This window comes from Salvelinus namaycush, chromosome 24 (genome assembly GCF_016432855.1).
Source record: "Salvelinus namaycush isolate Seneca chromosome 24, SaNama_1.0, whole genome shotgun sequence".
Taxonomy (NCBI): domain Eukaryota; kingdom Metazoa; phylum Chordata; class Actinopteri; order Salmoniformes; family Salmonidae; genus Salvelinus; species Salvelinus namaycush.
The window spans coordinates 1,211,965-1,236,731 of NC_052330.1; the positions used below are offsets into that span (position 1 = coordinate 1,211,965).

Genomic DNA, 24,767 nt, shown 5'->3' on the forward strand with positions numbered 1-24,767 from the left:
AGATGTAGTTTAAGTATAACTCTGACTGGTGTGTAGTTTAACTCATTTGGTAAAGCAGAAATATGCCACCACACTATCCACGCATGTCTACATTAGCATATCTGTCTGTCCCCGCCTATCCCTGTCTGTCTGTCGACATATATATATATATATATATATGACTGTATATACGTATCAGTATGTACACGCCCTCTGCCTGTTTGCCTCTTTGCCTGGGTCTTCCTGCATGCCTGGCCCGTCCGTCTGCCTGCCTCTCTCTGTCTGTCTGTCACCCAGGCAGCACATTGATCTCTGTTCTATTCTCTTCCAGCTGCTCCCACACTGCAGGCAGGGTCACTTCAGGCCAGCGGCTGGACTACTGTACCATAACACTGCTCTACTGTGCTGTCCACTGGGCCTGCCTGGCTGTGTCCCTGTTAGAGGAGGCTGTAGCCACTTCCTGCCTGCTGCTGAGCTGATATACTGTTCAGCTGGAGTGCATGTTAACCATGGGTGGAGCCAGGCCCACCCACTGGGGACCCAAGGCCCAGCCAATCAAAATGAGTTTTTCCCACAAAGGGGCTTAAATACAGACAGAAATACTCCTCAGTTTCATCAGCTATCCGGGTGGCTCGTCTCAGACGATACCGCAGGTGTAGAAGTCGGATATGGAGGTCCTGGGATGGCATGGTCTGCGGTTGTGAGACCAGTTGGATGTACTGCCAAATTCTCTAAAACGACGTTGGAGGCGGCTTATGGTAGACAAATTAACAAAATGATCTGGCAACAGCTCTGGTGGACATTCCTGCAGTCAGCATGCCAATTGCATGCTCACTCAAAGCTTGAGACATCTCTGGCATTGTGTTGTGACAAAACTGCACATTTTAGAGTGACCTTTTATTGTTCCCAGCATGAAGTGCACCTGTGTAATGGTCATACTGTTTAATCAGCTTCTTGATATACCACACCTGTCAGGTTGAAGGATTATCTTGGCAAAGGAGAAATGCTCACTAACAGGGATGTAAACAATTGTGCACAAATTTGGACAGAAATAAGCTTTTTGTGCGTGTAGAACATTTCTGAGATCGTATTTCAGCTCATGAAACATGGGACCAAGACTTTACATATTGCGTTTATATTTTTGTTCAGCATTTATTTTAAGTTATTTTATGATGTCATTGAACAGATCGAGACGATGACAGTGTGTCAAAGTGCAGTCGGCCAAATTCAAACCTATGCCAACACTATGTGTGCCAGAGGCTGCGGCATGACCACTAAACCAGTCAGACCAAATAAAAATATCCCATCACAAAAACAGTTGTGATATGATAGTTGTCAGCCGTCAGCCGAGTAAAAGCCTCCTAGTTAGAGGTCTCTGAGAGTATGTCTGTCTGTCTCACCTGTCTGATGAAGAAGTCCCCGTGGATGAGAGACACCAGGCCAAAGTTGGTGTACTTGAACACGTGGTCCATCAACCACATCATCTTCCGCACCACCTACAGGAGAGAACATTACAGACTGGTCATACATACACACAATATATAGGTAGGCACACACGTACACTGAGACTATGAAGTCATAGTTCTGCAGTCTGCACACACGCTCAGTCTACTGTAATGTAGCCATCATGGTCTGCACACACAAAGTCTATATAGCCATAGGTATGCAGGCAGGCACACAGACAATTTACGTAACTCTAAGTCCCACTGAGAAGCTTTGGCCCCTTCTGGCATTTTCGCCACTTCCTTCTTTTGGCACTAAGAGCATAACTAGGCTGAGAATGCAGTTGAGGTGGATCCTGTCATCATGTTTGTGCACCACAGCTCAACTAGCCCCCGCTCACCACCTCCTCCTGGCAGCCCCAGTAGAAAAACCCCTCCAAACCAAGGGCTCATCCCTGGGATGGCAGAGGGCTGCGTGTGGGGTTGGCAGTCCTCCTCCACCAAGGAATGTACTGTCCTGGAGGGAGGGACAGGACAGGAGCACCAGCCCCTTCCCCAGTGGCTCTAACTACCACAGAGGGGGTGATGGGTAGGGCAGTTGTGTGAAGTTATACAGTATGACTGTCGCTTAGCCTGCAGAAACCACAGCCATTTCTAGGCTGCTCTATCACCCGGTTTTCCTTATCTTCAGTTTTCTTTTAGCCTAGGTCACAAACTGTAGCCAACTCTTCTCTTAGTGTCATGTTTGGCATAGCAATGAACAAAACACAGAGAGGAGTTGGCTAAAAAACACAAACTGGACCACTTGGATGGAAGATCATAGAAACAAAGGGGGGAAATGACTCAATCATTCACTGTAGATATAGCAGCCTATCGACTGACAAACCTCGCAGACAAGGAGATGAACAGGTAAAAACATTTGTCTTTCATACCATTCCATCCAAACGTCCCTGTCAATATTAATTCACTGCTAGTCAAAACATCAGGAGTCATCCTCCCTTTGTAAGCCAGGTCAAAGCCACAACCATCCTGGTCACAGTTCCACCCCTGAAGCATGGAGACAGACAGTATGGTAGCAGCCAGGCAGCAGTGCTGCCAGATAAATAGTAATTGGATTAAGTAAACCTATCGATTGGTCTTTTGTAGCTGAGCCAAGGCCGTGACGATGTTTGGTCCTGATTGTGTTCACAGTGTAGTGTGCGTCCCAAATGGCACTCTATTCCCTTTACAGTGCATTACTTTTAAAGAGGGCCCATAGGGCTCTGGTCAAAAGTAGTGCTCTATATTAGGGAATTGGGTGCCATTTGGGACAGACCCAGTGAGTTTGGGACGCAGACACTGGCTGAGGGAGTAGGACCTCACATCCCATCACAAGACAGGCCAATCATTTCAGGTTAAATGGGAGGGAGGCTGAGAATCTGATACCTGCTGGCTAGCCAGAGTATAGTATTAGCCAGCAGCACTGAGTAGGGCTGTCACAATCAAAGTGTGGATGTGTGTATGAGTGAATGTGTGGATGGCTGTGTGAGTGAATGGGCGGATGGCTATATATGTGTGTGTGTGTGTGTGTGTGTGTGTGTGTGGTGTCAGCTGCTGGCGCAGAAACTTCACTAGATGGATACTGAAAGCTTGTTTCCTAAAATAAAGGGTTTTATGAATGGTGTCGACACAAAATACGCCTTCGACAGTTATATTGGACTGGAAAGAATGTAAAGTACTGCATGTGGGTCGTGAATGCTGTTTGACTAACAATACATTACTTTTTCAACACTCGATTTGCAAAACTCTTGAACACTTAAAACACCTTCAATTAGTAAAATGTGACATTCTCAAGACAAAACACTGGATTTTAACATCAGGCTGAGGCGTTTAGTCATTGTCTCGGTCCTTTTATCCGATCTATCGTTTACTTTGACCCAGTAGAACTGTCATTTTGGGCAAATATGAAAGAGGAAAATGACGATATCTTATCTTTGGCAAACCTATTTGAAAATTAAATCTCCAAAATATCACTATTTTTAAAACAAGCCATAGAAAGTTAGACGCAATTTTAGTTTAATCCACCAGAAAAGAGAACAATCTAACAAATATTACGTTTAAACTCAAATATAATATAAATATTTTTATATTTAAAAAGGTATAATCTTCTCCGCTATGCAATCTGGTTTCCGAGCTGATCATGGGTGCACCTCAGCCACGCTCAAGGTCCTAAACGATATCATAAATAGCATTGATAAAAGACAATACTGTGCAGCGGTATTCATCGACCTGGCCAAGGCTTTCGACTCTGTCAATCACCACATTCTCATCGGCAGACTCAACAGCCTTGGTTTCTGAAATGACTGCCTCGCCTGGTTCACCAACTACTTCTCAGACAGAGTTCAGTGTGTCAAATCGGAGGGCCTGTTGTCCGGACCTCTGGCAGTCTATGGGAGTGCCACAGGGTTCAATTCTCGGGCGACTCTTTTCTCTGTATACATTAATGGTGTCGCTCTTGCTGCTGGTGATTCTCTGATCCACTTCTAAGCAGACGACACCATTCTGTATACTTCTGGCCCTTCTTTGGACACTGTAACAAACGTCCAGACGAGATTCAATGCCATACAACACTCCTTCCGTGGCCTCCAACTGCTCTTAAATGCAAGTAAAACTAAATGTACGCTCTTCAACCGATCGCTGCCCGCACCTGCCCGCCCGTCCGTCCAGCATCACTACTCTGGATGGTTCTGACTTAGAATATGTGGACAACTACAAATACCTAGGTGTCTGGTTAGACTGTAAAAATCGCCTTCCAGACTCACATTAAGCATTTCCAATCCAAAATTAAATCTAGAATCAGCTTCCTATTTCGCAACAAAGCATCCTTCACTCATGCTGCCAAACATACCCTCGTAAAACTGACTATCCTACCGATTCTTGACTTCGGCGATGTCATTTACAAAATAGCCCCCAACACTCTACGCAGCAAATTGGATGCAGTCTATCACAGTGCCATCCATTTTGTCACCAAAGCCCCATATACTACCCACCACTGCGACCTGTATGCTCTCGTTGGCTGGCCCTCGCTACATATTCGTCGCCAAACCCACTGGCTCCAGGTCATCTATAAGTCTTTGCTAGGTAAAGCCTCGCCTTAGCTCACTGGTCACCATAGCAGCACCCACCCGTAGCACGCGCTCCAGCAGGTATATTTCACGGGTCACCCCCAAAGCCAACTCCTACTTTTGCCGCCTTTCCTTCCAGTTCTCTGCCGCCAATGACTAGAACTAACTGCAAAAATCACTGAAGCTATCTCCCTCACTTTAAGCATCAGCTGTCACAGAGCAGCTTACAGATCATTGCACTTGTACATAGCCCATCTGTAATTAGCCCACCCAACTACCTCATCCCCATATTTATTTTGCTCCTTTGCACCCCAGTATCTCTATTTGCACATCTATCACTCGTGTTTAATTGCTACATTGTCATTATTTCACCACTATGGCCTATTTATTGCCTTACCTCCCTAATCTTACTTCATTTGCACACACTGTATATAGACTTTTCTATTGTGTTATTGACTGTACGTTTGTTTACTCCATGTGTAACTCTGTCGTTTGTGTCGCACTGCTTTGCTTCATCTTGGCCAGGTCGCAGTTGTAAATGAGAACTTGTTCTCAACTGGCCTACCTGGTTAAATAAACGTACACATCTTTTTTTTTTTTTTAAATACATTTTCCATTATTACTTTCTAACCCTACCCACCCTTCCCCTAATTAGAGTAAACTAGTAAACAGCCACGCTTAGGGCTTCTACTTCCACCTTATACATACATTTAACGTGCACAGTCAATTTCACCAAAGTTCTGAACCTATATACTCTTTACGGACACAGTATGTTTTACATTAGTTATCTTTTTGTTATTAGTTGGTATTATTCCCAACCTTCAGCTCCATCCAACCCCTCCCATCTCTTAACACCATCCATATTGGATTTCTATTTGCCATATATTTTTCAACTGTGCTGTGATGTTTCACAAAAGTTCTAAACCTTTCTATTCTCATAATTTCTACAGATTGTAAATTAAAAATAATTATTTTTGCTAAAAGTATTATAATATTATTGATTGATTGACTATGACTTTTCAGATCACCTAGTAGAGCTATCTGCAGAGTTAGCTCCAGGTAAATGTTGCAATTCTTCAGCCATTCCTGGACCTGACCAAAAACAAGCTACATGGACAGAACCAAAACAAATGATCTAATGATTCTGTCTCTTCGCAGCAAAATCTACAGAGCTGGAATGGTTGTATCATACATACATACATACATACATACATACACAGTGGGGCAAAAAAGTATTTAGTCAGCCACCAATTGTGCAAGTTCTCCCACTTAAAAAGATGAGGCCTGTAATTTTCATCATAGGTACACTTCAACTATGACAGACAAAATGAGAAAAAAAAAAAATCCAGAAAATCACATTGTAGGATTTTTAATGAATTTATTTGCAAATTATGGTGGAAAATAAGTATTTGGTCACCTACAAACAAGCAAGATTTCTGGCTCTCACAGACCTGTAACTTTTTCTTTAAGAGGCTCCTCTGTCCTCCACTCGTTACCTGTATTAATGGCACCTGTTTGAACTTATCAGTATAAAAGACACCTGTCCACAACCTCAAACAGTCACACTCCAAACTCCACTATGGCCAAGACCAAAGAGCTGTCAAAGGACACCAGAAACAAAATTGTAGACCTGCACCAGGCTGGGAAGACTGAATATGCAATAGGTAAGCAGCTTGGTTTGAAGAAATCAACTGTGGGAGCAATTATTAGGAAATGGAAGACATACAAGACCACTGATAATCTCCCTCGATCTGGGGCTCCACGCAAGATCTCACCCCGTGGGGTCAAAATGATCACAAGAACGGTGAGCAAAAATCCCAGAACCACACGGGGGGGGACCTAGTGAATGACCTGCAGAGAGCTGGGACCAAAGTAACAAAGCCTACCATCAGTAACACACTACGCCGCCAGGGACTCAAATCCTGCAGTGCCAGACGTGTCCCCCTGCTTAAGCCAGTACATGTCCAGGCCCGTCTGAAGTTTGCTAGAGAGCATTTGGATGATCCAGAAGAAGATTGGGAGAATGTCATATGGTCAGATGAAACCAAAATATAACTTTTTGGTAAAAACTCAACTCGTCGTGTTTGGAGGACAAATATGGATGGAAACATCATGCTTTGGGGCTGTTTTTCTGCAAAGGGACCAGGACGACTGATCCGTGTAAAGGAAAGAATGAATGGGGCCATGTATCGTGAGATTGAGTGAAAACCTCCTTCCATCAGCAAGGGCATTGAAGATGAAATGTGGCTGGGTCTTTCAGCATGACAATGATCCCAAACACACCGCCCGGGCAACAAAGGAGTGGCTTTGTAAGAAGCATTTCAAGGTCCTGGAGTGGCCTAGCCAGTCTCCAGATCTCAACCCCATAGAAAATCTTTGGAGGGAGTTGAAAGTCCGTGTTGCCCAGGAGATCTGCATGGAGGAATGGGCCAAAATATCAGCAACAGTGTGTGAAAACCTTGTGAAGACTTACAGAAAACTTTTGACCTCTGTCATTGCCAACAAAGGGTATATAACAAAGTATTGAGAAACTTTTGTTATTGACCAAATACTTATTTTCCACCATAATTTGCAAATAAATTCATTAAAAATCCTACAATGTGATTTTCTGGATTTTTTTCTCTCTCATTTTGTCTGTCCTAGTTGAAGTACCTATGATGAAAATTACAGGCCTCTCATCTTTTTAAGTGGGAGAACTTGCACAATTGGTGGCTGACTAAATACTTTTTTGCCCCACTGTATATACAGTGGGGAGAACAAGTATTTGATACACTGCCGATTTTGCAGGTTTTCCTACTTACAAAGAATGTAGAGGTCTGTAATTTTTATCATAGCTACACTTCAACTGTAAGAGACGGCATCTAAAACAAAAATCCAGAAAATCACATTGTATGATTTTTAAGTAATTAAATAGCATTTTATTGCATGACATAAGTATTTGATCACCTACCAACCAGTAAGAATTCCGGCTCTCACAGACCTGTTAGTTTTTCTTTAAGAAGCCCTCCTTTTCTCCACTCATTACCTGTATTAACTGCACCTGTTTGAACTCGTTACCTGTATAAAAGACACCTGTCCACAAACTCAATCAAACAGACTCCAACCTCTCCACAATGGCCAAAACCAGAGAGCTGTGTAAAGACATCAGGGGTAAAATTGTAGACCTGCACAAGGCTGGGATGGGCTACAGGACAATAGGCAAGCAGCTTGGTGAGAAGGCAACAACTGTTGGTGCAATTATTAGAAAATGGAAGAAGTTCAAGATGACGGTCAATCACCCTCGGTCTGGGGCTCCATGCAAGATCTCACCTCGTGGGGCATCAATGATCATGAGGAAGGTGAGGGATCAGCCCAGAACTACACGGCAGGACCTGGTCAATGACCTGAAGAGAGCTGGGACTACAGTCTCAAAGAAAAACATTAGTAACACACTACGCCGTCATGGATTAAAATCCTGCAGCGTGGCCTAGCCAGTCTCCAGACCTGAACCCAATAGAAAATCTTTGGAGGGAGCTGAAAGTCCGTATTGCCCAGCGACAGCCTCAACCTGAAGGATCTGGAGAAGGTCTGTATGGAGGAGTGGGCCAAAATCCCTGCTGCAGTGTGTGCAAACCTGGTCAAGAACTACAGGAAACGTATGATCTCTGTAATTGCAAACAAAGGTTTCTGTACCAAATATGAAGTTCTGCTTTTCTGATGTATCAAATACTTAGGTCATGCAATAAAATGCAAATTAATTACTTAAAAATCATACAATGTGATTTTCTGGATTTTTGTTTTAGATTCCGTCTCTCACAGTTGAAGTGTAGCTATGATAAAAATTACAGACCTCTACATTCTTTGTAAGTAGGAAAACCTGCAAAAATCGGCAGTGTATCAAATACTTGTTCTCCCCACTGTATATACATATATACACACACACACACAACATTCTATTGGTTGCAAGAATTTTGTATAATAATTACAGTTTTGAATCCAGCGTCGTTTTGCGTAACAGTTCATAAACCATGTTCCACGAAATCGGTACGTCGAAAATCTCTTCCCAACTATTTTGCCATCTATATGGCACAGCTGTCATTTTTTTGATCCTTAAATGAAACTGGTATACTTTTTTAGTTATCACAATTTTCTTTAACCAACAGTCTTTAAAATGCAGGACCGACAGACAAGTTCTCTACTTTTCCCCCCTTCCAATTTCCTCTTCCTGTTTTGCGGTAATGCTGCAATTAGTTGGTTGCAAATTTGGGAAAAGCAGACATTTCCATTTATTTTTGTTAGCTGCATGTGTGACATAACTCCACCAGTCCTATTTATGATATCATTTAGAAAAGCTTATAAATTTTTTCAAAAAAGTATGTTTTTTTTAATCTATTAGTACTTGTTGTATTATTTGCTGTTTTTTTCTGGTGGATTAAATTGTTTTAAAAATAGCGACATTTGGGAGATGATTTCCTTTCAAATAAGACAATTACATTGATGGAAGCTCATCTACACCCTAGAAAAAAATCATCCAGATAGTGTGTGGATACTAGATAGTCAGTTGGTCCTGCAGCTACAATGGCTAGCTAGTCATTCCAGAAACATCATTAATCTGATACTCAAAGTCAGTGGCTCAGCATACCTTCATTGAAGAAATAGGATGAAAGAACATAACTGCTTTAATAAACATTCCAAACCACACACAACCATCAGTTCTCCTTGAGCAGGATATTAAACATGTCACAACCAGACCATGAAACTAGAAATCCCCAGACACCCAATCACATTTCAGATCTTAATCAAGTGCCCGAGTGGGTTGAATGAGTTCAATTCATTTCAGTACCAGTCAATTCAAGACATTGTTTAATTTGTTTAAAGAAATAGGCCTACCTCTTAAATAAAAAATGTTCCTCCCTGAATTCACTTGAATTGATTTGTAGTCTAGGACAGGGGTTTTCAAACCTCTCCTCGGTGACCCCCAGCCATGTATTTGAACTATTTTAGAGCTAGAATGCATGATTGAACTTGTCAAATAATTATCAAGCCCTTGATTGGGTAAAATCAGTGAGCTAGTTCAGGGCTACAATAAATTGGAAAAGAGGTTTCAAAACACTGTTCTAGGAGGCTACATTTGCCAACTTTGGAGGAGTCTCTTACCGTGCCCTTGTCCTGCAAGCACATCATGAGGGTGCACACATCCCCTGTGGCTTGGTGGTTGACGATGACCATGGCTTCCTCTTCAGAAAGGGGCCTTACGTCGTCGCCCCATTCCATCACTGGACAAGACAACACAAGTGGAGTTAGTGGACACATCCTATGCCATTTGAGCAGACGCTTTTGTCCAAAGAGACTTAGTCATGCATGCATGCAGTTTTACATATAGGTGGCACCAGGAATCGAACCCACAATCCTGGCCTTGCTCCCTCAACTGAGCCATTCAAGACCACAGTGATTGTGCACTAATTATCTCAAAATTCCTAGCTAGGCCATCATCATATTAAAATCTATTTTTATTGGTCACATACTCATATTTAGCAGATGTTATTGCAGGTGTAACGAAATGCTTGTCTCTAGCTCCAACAGTGCAGTAGTATCTAACAATTCACAACAATACACTCAAATCTAAAAGTAAAATAATGGAATTAAGAAATATATACATATTAGATTGAGCAATGTCAGAGTGGCATTGACTAAAATACAGTGGAATAGAATACAGTATATATATATATATAGTATTCTATTCTACTGTATTTATATATATATATATATATATACTGTATTTTAGTCGATGCCACTCCGAGCAATGTCGATCTAATTTGTATATATCTATAGTATTCTATTCAACTGTATTTTAGTCGATGCCACTCCGACATTGCTCGATCTAATATATATGTGTATATATATATATATGTATGTGTATATATGAGATGAATAAAGCAGTATGTAAACTTTATTAAAGTGGCCGTAAACATGATTAAACATCAACTTCTAACGGCAAATTACAACTTGTAGGCCTACATTTTGGAACAAGTTGTCCTCAAGGTGGGAAAAGTTCTCATGAAAGTGGACTATGTGTATTTACATGATCCGAAAATAGCTATTCCTTGTTAGTAACTGGACCCTAAAAACGACTCGACATATTCTATACTGGTCTTGAAGAGAAAGTGTCACCTTAAAATAAGCCATTAAGCCACATGCCTTAAAACACCACGCAACTTTGGTTTCAAAATGGACATGGGCTAGTCATTAGATTCTCAGCTCATTAAAGCAGATCTCATGGGCTCCATTCGGCTGATTTACATTGAATCTATTCAATAGATGGCCAAACACACTCCTTCAGTAACCGTGCCGCCCGTAGCGCCCTATTGACACTAAACATAGGAGTCGCCACAAAGGAGGAAACTAACTTTATGCTAACATGGAGGGGGGGCGACGACGATAACGGGCCTCCCACATAACAAATGGACGAGCTTCTTTTGTAATTTAACTCACTTTGACGACAGTGCGTATTTAACAGTAGAGCGACGCCGCTGGAGACCTGGAGAGACTGTTGGTGTTTCACTATAGAGCTAAAGCCAGAGTTAGACAAATGAACGGAAGATTGTAAGTGGAATCGCCATGGTTCTGGGAGAGTCTTGCTGACTCATTCCACATTTCCACTGAGGATTTACACAAGTGTTCTACCCAAAAGGCTCAGACTTTGCAGTTTCCATCTCCGCGGGGCGGCACCCATGTCTCACTTGGCCATGGATCCAGCGGACCTCAAAAAGTTCTACAGCTGGGCTGTACTCACCACCCTCTGTAGCACCTTACGGTCGGGTGCCTTGCAGATGCCGTACCAAGCGGTGATGGAGCCACTCGAGATGCTATCAATGGTGCAGCTGTAAAACGTGGTGCAGCTGTAGAACTTGCCGTACCAAGCGGTGATGCAGCCAGTCAAGATGCTCTCAATGGTGCAGCTGTAGAACTGTCAATAGGGCACTACGGGTCCATTTTAGGGTCCAATTGCTTTCCTATCTTGTGTCATGGTTGTGAGTTCTCTCTCGTGAGAGCACAACATAGAGGGGTTATTGCCCTCTCAGGCACGCTGTGGCTTTGTTTAACAAGGACATTTTGGGGGGGGATCACGTGTGTGTGTGTTGGGGTGTAAGTAAGTGTGAGTGTGTGGGTAGAGTCCAGTGGGTGTGCATAGTAAGTGCAGGAGAGTTAGTGCAAAAAACGGTCAATGCAGATAGTCCGGGTAACCATTTGATTAGCTATTTATCAGTTTTGTTCAGCCATCCAGGACCTCTATACCAGGCAGTCTCAGAGGAAGGCCAAAATAATTGTCAAAGACTCCAGCCACCCAAGCCATAGACTGTCTTCTCTGCTACCGCACAGCAAACAGAACCAGTGCACTAAGTCTGGAACTAACAGGACACTGAACCGCTTCTACCCCCAAGCCATGACTGCTAAACAAAACTGATAACTAGCTAATCAAATGGCCACCCGGAGTATCTGCATTGACCCTTTTTTGCACTAACTCTCCTGCACTGACTATACACTTAAACCCCAACACACACTACATACGCCCACACACACACACTGCATACTGACGCCACACACCACTGCTACGGTCTTCCTTGCCACGATACCTCGGAGTATCGTGATACTGTTATTGTGACAACCCTACTTAACTACCTCAATTACCTAGCACCCCTGCACATCAACTCAGTACTGGAACTCCCTCTATATAGTCATGTTATTTTTTACTCGTTATTGTTATTCACTGTGTATTTATTCCTCGTGTCACTATTTCTATTTTATTCTTTAACTCTGCATTGTTGGAAAAGGACCCATGAGTAAGCTGTTAGTCTACATCTGTTGTTTACAAAGCATGTGGCAAATAAAATTTGATTTTGATCTGGTCTGACTTGGAGCCAAGGCTAGAACATTGGTACTTCTCAAATCAAACTTTATTTGTCACATGCGCCGAATACAAGAGGTGTAGACCTTACAGTGAAATGCTTTCTTATAAGCCATTAACCAGCAATGCAGTTCAAGAAAAATAGTTAAGAAAATATTTACCAAATAAACTAAGATAAAAAATAAAAGTAACACAAAATAACAATAGAGGGGGTACAGGTACCGAGTCTTTGTGCGGGGATACAGGTTAGTCCGGGTAGCCATTTGATTAATTGTTCAGCAGTCTCATGGCTTGGGGGTAGAAGCTGTTGAGGAGCCTTTTGGTCCTTGACTTGGCGCTCCGGTACTGCTTGCCGTGCGGTAGCAGAGAGAACAGTCTTTGACTTGGGTGACTGGAGTCGTGACAATTTTTTTGTGCATTCCTATTATATAGGTCCTGGATGGCAGGAAGCTTGGCCCCAGTGATGTACTGGGCCGTACGCACTACCCCCTGTAGCGCCTTTCGGTCAGATGCCGATCAGTTGCCATACCAGGTGGTGATACAACCGGTCAGGATGCTCTCGATGGTTCAGCTGTATAACTTTGAGGACCCATGCCAAATTTTTTCAGTCTCCTGAGGGGAAAAAGGTTTTGTCATGCCCTCTTCACGACTGTCTTGGTGTGTTTGGACCAGGGGTGGGCAATTCCAGTCCTCGAGGGCCTGGTTTTGCATTTAGAACGTTATTTCCGGTCACAACTTGTAGACTTGTTTACATGCTGCTGTGCGGTTTGTTGCTAACCTTACTTTGCTACCTGCCAACTTTCAGTTTTTTACTTTTAATTACCGTTTATATTTTTATTTTTCCCCCTTGCTTGACTTTTTTCATTCACATTTTTTTCACCCCAGCCACTTTATCTGGACGTGTTTCATCAGGACCTCCACCAGCCGAAGCTGAGTAGTAACATTAACATGATACCTTCTAATTGCAGTCGCTGTACTCATAATATACAGGAGAACGATCGCCTTATGGCGAGGATAGCTGTGCTGCAAGCCCAGCTTCAGACGCAATCGTTAGGCAAGGGTAATTTAAGTGTAGGAAAGTATGAAACAGCGTCTGTGCCACCAGTAAGTACAGATAGTAGTATAAATCCCCTCGCACAGTCCCCGCAGCCGGACAATTTTCTCATGGCTTCTGGCAGGAAATGCTGAAGGAATGCTCAACCGGTGTCGCTCATTCAGCCGACAGAAACTTTCTCCCCATTAAGCAGCGGGTCGGAGTCAGAGGCCGAGCCTTCTATGGTCTCTACTTCTCCCGTTACAGGGTCTGAGACGCCGAAGCCTCCCACCATTAGCTCTGACAAATTGAAAACCCTAGTCATTGGCGACTCCATTACTTGCAGTATTAGACTTAAAACAAATAATCCAGCGATCATACACTGTTTACCAGGGGGCAGGGCTACCAACGTTAAGGCTAATCTGAAGATGGTGCTGGCTAAAGCGAAAACTGGCGAGTGTAGAGAGTATAGGTATATTGTTATTCACGTCGGCACCAACGATGTTAGGATGAAACAGTCAGAGGTCACCAAGCGCAACATAGCTTCAGCGTGTAAATCAGCTAGAAAGATGTGTCGGCATCGAGTAATTGTCTCCGGCCCCCTCCCAGTTCGGGGGAGTGATGAGCTCTACAGAGTCTCACAACTCAATCGCTGGTTGAAAACTGATTTCTGCCCCTCCCAAAAGATAGAATTTGTAGATAATTGGCCCTCTTTCTGGGACTCACCCACAAACAGGACCAAGCTTGGCAGGTTAAGGAGTGACGGACTCCATCCTAGCTGGAGGGGTGCGCTCATCTTATCTACGAACATAGACAGGGCTCTAACTCCCCTAGCTCCACAATGAGATAGGGTGCAGGCCAGGCAGCAGGCTGTTAGCCAGCTTAGTGGAGTCTGCCACTAGCACAGTCAGTGTAGTCAGCTCAGCTATCCCCATTGAGACCGTATCTGTGCCTCGACCTAGGTTGGGCAAAACTAAACATGGCGGTGTTTGACTTAGCAATCTCACTGGAATAAAGACCTCCTCCATTCCTGCCATTACTGAAAGAGATTGTGATACCTCACATCTCAAAATAGGGCTACTTAATGTAAGATCCCTCCCTTCCAATGAACTAATCACTGATCATAATCTTGATATGATTGGCCTGACAAACATGGCTTAAGCCTGACGAATTTACTGTGTTAAATGAGGCCTCACCTCCTGGTTACACTAGTGACCATATCAACCGCAAAGGTGGAGGTGTTGCTAACATTTACGACAGCAAATTAAAATACTTTATTTTTTTAAGACTTTCGTTTTTTGAGCTTCTAGTCATGAAATCTATGCAGCCTACTCAATCACTTTTTATAGCTACTGTTTACAGGCCTTCTGGGCCATATACAGCGTTCCTCACTGAGTTCCCTGAATTCCTATCCGACCTTGTAGTCATAGCAGATAATATTCACATTTTTGGTGACTTTAATATTTACATGGAAAAGTCCACAGACCCACTCCAAAAGGCTTTCGGAGCCATCATCGACTCAGTGGGTTTTGTCCAACATGTCTCTGGACCTACTCACTATCACAGTCATACTCTGGACCTAGTTTTGTCCCATGGAATAAAAGCTGTGGATCTTAATAATTTTCCTCATAATCCTAGACTATTGGACCACCATTTTATTACGTTTGCAATCGCAACTAATAATCTGCTCAGACCCCAACCAAGGAACATCTAAAGTCGTGCTATATATTCTCGGACGACCCAAAGATTCCTAGATGCTCTTCCAGACTCCCTCCACCTACCCAAGGACGTCAGAGTACAAAAATCAGTTAACCACCTAACTGAGGAACTTAATTTACCCTTGCGCAATACCCTAGATGCAGTCGCACCCCTAAAAACAAAAAACATGTGTAATAAGAAACTAGCTCCCTGGGATACAGAAAATACCTGAGCTCTGAAGCAAGCTTCCAGAAAATTGGATTGGAAATGGCGCTACACCAAACTGGAAGTCTCCCGACTAGCTTGGAAAGACAGTACCGTGCAGTATCGAAGAGCCCTCACTGCTGCTCGATCATCCTATTTTTCCAACTTAATAGAGAAAAATAAGAACAATCCAAAATGCATTTTTGATACTGTCGCAAAGCTAACTAAAAAGCAGCATTCCCCAAGAGAGGATGGCTTTCACTTCAGCAGTGATAAATTCATGAACTTCTTTGAGGAAAAGATCATGATTATTAGAAAGCAAATTACGGACTCCTCTTTAAATCTGCGTATTCCTCCAAAGCTCAGTTGTCCTGAGTCTGCACAACTTCGCCAGGACCTAGGATCAAGGGAGACACTCAAGTGTTTCATGTACTATATCTCTCGACACAATGATGAAAATAATCATGGCCTCAACCTTCAAGCTGCATACTGGACCCTATTCCAACTAAACTACTGACAAAGCTGCTTCCTGTGCTTGGCCCTCCTATGTTGAACATAATAAACAGCTCTATCCACTGGATGTGTACCAAACTCACTAAAAGTGGCAGTAATAAAGCCTCTTGAAAAAGCCAAACCTTGACCCAGAAAATATATCGGCCTATATCGAATCTCCCATTCCTCTCAAAAAAAATTGACAAAACTCACTGCCCTCCTGAAGACAAACAATGTATACGAAACGCTTCAGTCTGGTTTTAGACCCCATCATAGCACTGAGACTGCACTTGTGAAGGTGGTAAATGACCTTTTAATGGCGCAGACCGAGGCTCTGCATCTGTCCTCGTGCTCCTAGACCTTAGTGCTGCTTTTGATACCATCGATGACCACATTCTTTTGGAGAGATAAAAAAACCAAATTGGTCTACACGGAGAAGTTCTGGCCTGGTTTAGATCTTATCTGTCGGAAAGATATCAGTTTGTCTCTGTGGATGGTTTGTCCTCTGACAAATCAACTGTACATTTCGGTGTTCCTCAAGGTTCTGTTTTAAACCACTATTGTTTTCACTATATATTTTACCTCTTGGTGATGTCATTCGGAAACATAATGTTAACTTTCACTGCTATGCGGATGACACACAGCTGAATATTTCGATGAAACGTGGTGAAGCCCCAAAATTGCCCTCCCTGGAAGCCTGTGTTTCAGACATAAGGAAGTGGATGGCTGAAAACGTTCTACTTTTAAACTTGGACAAAACAGAGATGCTTGTACTAGGTCCCAAGAAACAAAGAGATCGTCTGTTGAATCTGACAATTAATCTTGATGGTTGTACACTCGTCTCAAATAAAACTGAAGGACCTCGGCGTTACTCTGGACCCTGATCTCTCATTTGACGAACATATCAAGACTGTTTCAAGGATAGCTTTTTTCCATCTACATAGCATTGCAAAAACTCTGTTAAAAAAATTAAGCAGAAAAATTAATCCATGATTTTGTTACTTCTAGGTTAGACTACTGCAATGCTCTACTTTCCGGCTACCCGGATAAAGCACTAAATAAACTTCAGTTAGTGCTAAACACGGCTGCTAGAATCTTGACTAGAACCAAAAAAATGTATCATATTACTCCAGTGCTAGCCTCTCTACACTGGCTTCCTGTTAAGGCAAGGGCTAATTTCAAGGTTTTACTGCTAACCTACAAAAGCATTACATGAGCTTGCTCCTACCTATTTTTCCGATTTGGTCCTGCCGTACATACCTACACGTACGCTACGGTCACAAGACGCAGGCCTCCTTACTGTCCCTAGAATTTCTAAGCAAACAGCTGGAGGCAGGGCTTTCTCCTATAGAGCTCAATTTTTACAGAATGGTCTGCCTATCCATGTGAGAGACGCAGACTCTGTCTTAACCTTTAAGTCTTTATTGAAGACTCATCTCTTCAGTAGGTCCTATGATTGAGTGTAGTCTGGCCCAGGAGTGTGATGGTGAACGGAAAGGCACTGGAGCAACTAACTAACTTGCCTGGCCGGTTCCCCTCTCTCCACTGGGATTCTCTGCCTCTAACCCTATTACAGGGGCTGAGTCACTGGCTTACTGGTGCTCTTCCATGCCATCCCTAGGAGGGGTGCGTCACTTGAGTAGGTTGAGTCACTGACGTGATATTCCTGTCCGGGTTGGCCCCCCCTTGGGTTGTGCTGTGGGGGAGATCTTTGTAGGCTATACTCAGCCTTGTCTCAGGAGGGTAAGTTGGTGATTGAAGATATCCCTCTAGTGGTGTGGGGGCTGTGCTTTGGCAAAGTGGGTGGGGTTATATCCTGCCTGTTTGGCCCTATCCCGGGGTATCGTCGGACGGGGCCACAGTGTCTCCTGACCCCTCCCGTCAGCCTCCAGTATTTATGCTGCAGTAGTTTATGTGTCGGGGGGCTAGGGTCTGTTATAACTGGAGTATTTCTCCTGTCTTATTCGGTGTCCTGTGTGAATACTAGTATGCTCTCTCTAATTCTCTTTCTTTCTCTCTCGGAGGACCTGAGCCTCAGGACTACCTGGCCTGATGACTCCTTGCTCTCCCCAGTCCACCTGGTCGTGCTGCTGCTTCAGTTTCAACTAGTTCACGGGACGTGCTACCTTGTCCCAGACCTGCCGTTTTCAACTCTCTAGAGATAACAGGAGCGGTAGAGATACTCTGAATGATCGGCTATGAAAAACCAACTGACATTTACTCCTGAGGTGCTGACCTGTTGCACCCTCGACAAACACTGATTATTATTAGTTGACCCTGCTGGTCATCTATGCATATTTGAACATCTTGGCCATGTTCTGTTATAATCTCCACCAGGCACAGCCAGAAGAGAACTGGTCACCCCTCATAGCCTGGTTCCTCTCTAGGTTTCTTCCTAGATTCTGGCCTTTTCTAGGGAGTTTTTCCTAGCCACCGGGCTTCTACACCTGCATTGCTTGCTGTTTGCGGTTTTAGGCTGGGTTTCTGTACAGCACTTTGACATCAGCTGATGTAAGAAGGGCTTTATAAATACATTTGATTTATTTGATTGATTGTCACAGTTTGTCCCAGCCCCAGCTAACACACCTGCCTCCAATAATCACCTAATCATGATCTTCAGTTTGGAATTCAATTTGATTAAATCAGCTGTGTTTGCTAGGTATGGAGAAAAAGTTGACACCAATCAGGCCCTCGAGGACTTGAGTTGCCCACCCCTGGTTTGGACCATGATAGTTTGTTGGTGATGTGGACAAGCTCTCGACTCACTCCACTACAGCCCTGTCAATGTTAATGGGGGCCTTTTCGGACCGCCTTTTCTTGTAGTCCATGACCAGCTCCTTTGTCTTGCTCACATTGAGAGGTTGTTGTCCTGGCACCAGATTGCGTCATCTGTGGATCTGTTGGGTATGCGAATTGGAGTGGGTCTAGGGTATCCGGGATGATGCTGTTGATGTGAACCATGACCAGACTTTCAAAGCACTTCATGGATATCGACGTGAGTGCTACGGGGCAGTAATAATTTAGCCAGGTTAACTTCGCTTCCTTGGGCACAGGGACTATGGTGGTCTGCTTGAAACATGTAGGTATTACAGATTCGGTCAGGGAGAGGTTAAAAATGTCAGTGAAGACACTTGCCAGTTGGTCCGCGCATGCCTTTAGTACACGTCCTGGTAATCCGTCTGGCCCCATGGCTTTGTGAATGTTGACCTGTTTAAAGGTCTTGCTCACATCGGCTACCGAGAATGTTTTCACACAGTCATCCAGAACAGCTGGTGCTCTCGTGCATGCTTCAGTGTTGCTTGCCTGGAAGTGAGCATAAAGGCATTTAGCTTGTCTGGTAGGCTCGCTTCACCAGGCAGCTCGCAGCTGGGTTTCCCTTTGTAGTCAGTAATAGTTTTCAAGCCATGCAACATCCGACAAGCGTCAGAGGCGGTGTAGTAGGATTCAATCTTAATTCTGTATTGACGCTTTGCCTGTTTGATGGTTCGCCTGAGGGCAAAGCAGGATTTCTTATAAGTGTCCGGATTAGTGTCCTGCTCCTTGAAAGCGGCAGCTTTAGCCTAGTGGGGCAGCAGGTAGCCTAGTGGCTCGATCATTGGGCCAGTAACTGAAAGGTTGCTGGACCGAATCCCCGAGCTGACAAGGTAAAAAATCTGTCATTCTGCCCCTGAACAAGGCGGTTAACCCACTGTTTCCCGGTAGGCTGTCATCGTAAATAAGAATTTGTTCTTAACTCTAGGGATAGGGGGCAGCATTTTCACTTTGGATGAATCGCGTGCCCATAGTGAACTGCCTCCTACTCTGTCCCAGATGCTAATATATGCATATTATTATTACTATTGGATAGAAAACACTGAAGTTTCTTAAACTGTTTGAATTATGTCTGTGAGTATAACAGAACTCATATGGCAGGCAAACTTCCAAACAGGAAGTGGAAATTCTGGGGCTGGTTGATGTTAAACTCATCGTCTATTCACATCCCAGTAGGATATGGATCTGTTCGCACTTCCTACGCCTTCCACTAGATGTCAACAGTCAGTAGAACGTGGAATGAAGCCTCTAGTGTGATGTGGGGCCGGATGGCAGCTATTTGAGTCAGTGGTCTGGCAGAATGCTAGTTCCTGGTCACGCGCACTAGTCATGATATGGCCATGTGTTCCGTTAGTCTGTAGACAAAAACTAATTCTCCGGTTGGAAAGTTATTGGATATATATATAATAACATCCTGAAGATTGATTCTCTACTTAATTTGACCAGTTTATTCGACCTGGAATATAACTTTTTGAAGTTTTCGTCCGAGTTCGCCTGGACCGGCGCCAGCGTTTGGACATGTGAACTAAACGTGCTAGCAAAAGTAGCTAATTGGACACTATTAATGGACATTATCGAACAAAACAACGATTTATTGTGGAACTAGGATTCCCGGCACTGCATTCTGATGAAAGATCATCAAAGGTAAGGGAATATTTATGATGTAATTTCGTATTTCTGTTGACTCCAACATGGCGGAGAAATGTTGTGTATTTCTGAGCGCCGTCTCAGATTACTGCATGGTATGCTTTTTCGTAAAGTTTAAAAAAAATCTGACACAGCGGTTGCATTAAGAACAAGTGTATCTTTAATTATATGTAAAACATGTATCTTTCAAAGTTTATGATGAGTATTTCTGTTATTTGACGTGGCTCTCTGTAATTACTCCGGATATTTTGGAGGCATTTCTGAACATGGCGCCAATGTAAACCGAGATTTGTGGATATAAATATGCACATTATCGAACAAAACATAAATGTATTGTGTAACATGATGTCCTATGAGTGTCATCTGATGAAGATTATCAAAGGTTAGTGATTAATTTTATCTCTATTTCTGCTTTTGTGACCATCTTTGGCTGGGAAAAATGGCTGTGTGTTTTTTGGATTTGGTGGTGATCTAACAAATATGTTGTGTTTTCGCTGTAAAACATTTTTTTCAAATCGGACACGATGGGTAGATTAACCAGATGTTTATCTTTCATTTGCTGTATTGGACTTGTTAATGTGTGAAAGTCACATTTAAAAAACATTTGTTTTTAATTTCGCGCGCTGCCTTTTCAGTGGAATGTTGTGGGTGTTCCGCTAGCGGAACCCCTGTGCTAGAAAGGTTAACTTGCCTAGTTAAATAATGGTTAAATAAAATAATTTAAAATAGCCTTTAGCTTGATGCAGATGTTGCCTGTAATACATGGCTTCTGTTTGGGATATGTACGTACGGTCACTGTGGGGACGACATCGTCAGCTGGCATTTACATAAATGGCTAACTTAACTCCTCACAAAGCAACAGTTTTGAATGATGCAGAGGTAATTGATTCTGCTCTCCACACGTCTTATACGTCACTGATGGCAACAATAACACTAGAGCTTACATTAACACAAAACACTGGCGACACCCTGGTGTTTGGGTAAGTCTCAATCAATGTTCCCTCTAAGCTGGTGTGCAGTATCCCTGAGACTGCCTCGCAGAGCGCAGAAGAAATATCAGCCCGAGACTGAACTTCACTCAAGTTTCCCTGTTAGTTAACACTATCAAGGTTTCCCTTTACTGTAGCAATTGTGATCAAATCAACATAATATTTGCCACTTTCAATGCAACATACCGAAACAAAAAACTATGCAATACATTTATTCGTGGGCAGAACGCATAGTAGTAGGATTCTATTTACACGACTCAGCCCGTATTCTACACAGACCATTCGGCATAACCAATCAGAGCTGCAGTCGGCCTATATGCAAATAGACCATTGCCATATATGGATCTGTGCCATTTACTTTGAACTGGACTGTGTTTACAGCTGTGGTCATGAGTACATGCTCTTGTTTTGAGATCAAAGCAAGAGCTGCATGTAGCCACATGTGCACATTTTGTTCATTTCATTTGCTAGGTAGTGAGTTATTTGCCCAGATATAGATAACTTGTAGTCAGCAATAGGGGAGTGATTGTTTCCTACAAGAGCACAAAACATGTACATTTCTAGACATCTTTGAAAAGCGAGTCAGAACCTTTTTTTTGTCTTAAAAAGGGGCAGTGTTGTATGAATAATGCCCACGAAAAAAAAAAAAATCTCTTTTCGATTTTTATTTCGATTATACCTTCCGATAACCTACCTCACCCAATGTGATACGGAATCGCTATTATTTTTTTAAACTTTGGAACACATTCAAGAACCCCCAGTAGCTAACCAGCTAATCAGCTACAAGCTATTTAGTCATTTTTAGCCGCTGCTAGCAGCTTTTACCTTCTGCACAGACACCAGCCCTGTTATTAGCCTGGATATTACTCTCCAATTTACCAGCATCGGACTGTCTCTCCACAACAACGCCGGATTCCTGCCGTAATCCCTGAGCCACTACTTCTGACCCTCACAGCTAGCTTGCAGCTAGCACCACTGCCACGAAGCTAGCACCAGTTAGCAAACACAATTCTACAATACCTCTTTCGCCATCCGGCTTGGACTCTGTCGACACGACCACGTCTGGTCTGCAGACGAATACCCCATCCGCTGTGCCCTCAACCGGCCTCCGTCTGAGCAGACCCCCTCCGTCTGAGCAGACCACCCCCCGGGCTACTAACTTTAAACGCCGCGTGCTAGCGTAGTGGCGGCTTCCCTGCTCCATCTACGGCTGCCCCCTGGACAATATGATCACTTGGCTACATAGCTGATGCCTGCCGGACTGTCCATTAATTCACGGTACTCCATTCTGTTTATTTGTGTTTTATTTGTCGGCTCTGTGTTTTAACTCAGGCTCTGTGTGTAGTTAATCCGACCCTCTCTGCCTAGTCGTCGCCATTTTTACCTGCTGTTGCTGTGTTAGCTGACTAGCTGCTGTTCTCACCTGTTGTTTTAGCTAGCTCTCCCAATCAAGACCTGCAATCACTTTATGCCTTACTGTATGTCTCTCTCAAATATCAATATGCCTTGTATACTGTTGTTCAGGCTAGTTATCATTGTTTTGGTTTGCAATGGACCCCGTAGTTCCACTCTCCGTACCTCTGATACCTCCTTTGTCCCACCTCCCACACATGCGGTGACCTCACCCATTGAGACCAGCATGTCCAGAGATACAACCTCTCTTATCATCACCCAGTGCCTGGGCTTGCCTCCGCTGTACCCGTGCCCCACCATACCCCTGTCTGCACATTATGCCCAGAATCTATTCTACCACGCCCATAAATCTGCTCCTTTTATTCCTCGTCCCCAACGCTCTAGGCGACCAGTTTTGATAGCCTTTAGCCGCACCCTCATCCTACTACTCCTCTGTTCCTTGGGTGATGTGGAGGTAAACCCAGGCCCTGCATGTCCCCAGGCACCCTCATTTGTTGACTTCTGTGATCGAAAAAGCCTTGGCCTCATGCATGTCAACACCAGAAGCCTCCTCCCTAAGTTTGTCTTACTCACCGCTTTAGCACACTCTGCCAACCCTGATGTCCTTGCCGTGTCTGAATCCTGGCTTAGGAAGGCCACCAAAAATTCTGAGATTTCCATACCCAACTATAACACTTTCCGTCAAGATAGAACTGCCAAAGGGGGAGGAGTTGCAATCTACTGCAGAGATAGCCTGCAAAGTTCTGTCATACTTTCCAGGTCTATGCCCAAACAGTTCGAACTTCTAATTAAAAAAATTAATCTCTCCAGAAATAAGTCTCTCACTGTTGCCGCCTGCTACCGACCCCCCTCAGCTCCCAGCTCTGCCCTGGACACCATCTGTGAATTGATCGCTCCCCATCTAGCTTCAGAGTTTGTTCTGTTAGGTGACCTAAACTGGGATATGCTTAACACCCCGGCAGTCCTACAATCTAAGCTAGATGCCCTCAATCTCACACAAATCATCAAGGAACCCACCAGGTACAACCCTAAATCCGTAAACATGGGCACCCTAATAGACATTATCCTGACCAACTTGCCCTCCAAATACACCTCTGCTGTCTTCAATCAAGATCTCAGCGATCACTGCCTCATTGCCTGTATCCGCTACGGGTCCGCGGTCAAACGACCACCCCTCATCACTGTCAAACGCTCCCTAAAACACTTCTGCGAGCAGGCCTTTCTAATCGACCTGGCCCGGGTACCCTGGAAGGATATTGACCTCATCCCGTCAGTTGAGGATGCCTGGTCATTCTTTAAAAGTTACTTCCTCACCATATTAGACAAGCATGCTCCGTTCAAAAAATGCAGAACTAAGAACAGATATAGCCCTTGGTTCACTCCAGACCTGACTGCCCTCGACCAGCACAGAAACATCCTGTGGCGAACTGCAATAGCATCGAAGAGCCCCCGCAATATGCAACTGTTCAGGGAAGTCAGGAACCAATACACGCAGTCAGTCAGGAAAGCAAAGGCCAGCTTTTTCAAGCAGAAATTTGCATCCTGTAGCTCTAACTCCAAAAAGTCCTGGGATACTGTAAAGTCCATGGAGAACAAGAGCACCTCCTCCCAGCTGCCCACTGCACTGAGGCTAGGTAACACGGTCACCACCGATAAATCCGTGATAATCGAAAACTTCAACAAGCATTTCTCAACGGCTGGCCATGCCTTCCTGCTGGCGACTCCAACCTTGGCCAACAGCCCCGCCCCCCCCGCTGCTACTCGCCCAAGCCTCCCCAGCTTCTCCTTTACCCAAATCCAGATAGCAGATGTTCTGAAAGAGCTGCAAAACCTGGACCCATACAAATCAGCTGGGCTTGACAATCTGGACCCCCTATTTCTGAAACTGTCCGCCGCCATTGTCGCACCCCCTATTACCAGCCTGTTCAACCTCTCCTTCGTATCATCTGAGATCCCCAAGGATTGGAAAGCTGCCGCGGTCATCCCCCTCTTCAAAGGGGGAGACACCCTGGACCCAAACTGTTACAGACCTATATCCATCCCGCCCTGCCTATCTAAGGTCTTCGAAAG

General features: G+C 43.9%; 1 protein-coding gene across 1 annotated transcript in view; it reads right to left on the reverse strand.

Moving 5' to 3' along the window:
- LOC120019586 (acyl-CoA:lysophosphatidylglycerol acyltransferase 1-like) overlaps positions 1-24,767 on the reverse strand; it is an 89,556-nt gene that overhangs the window by 41,320 nt on the left and 23,469 nt on the right. Inside the window, exons 3-4 of the mRNA XM_038962895.1 lie at positions 9,662-9,780; positions 1,380-1,475 (exon numbers count right to left, since the gene is read on the reverse strand). Of these exons, the coding sequence (XP_038818823.1) occupies positions 1,380-1,475; positions 9,662-9,780 (215 nt within the window). The remainder of the gene's footprint in view (positions 1-1,379; positions 1,476-9,661; positions 9,781-24,767) is intronic.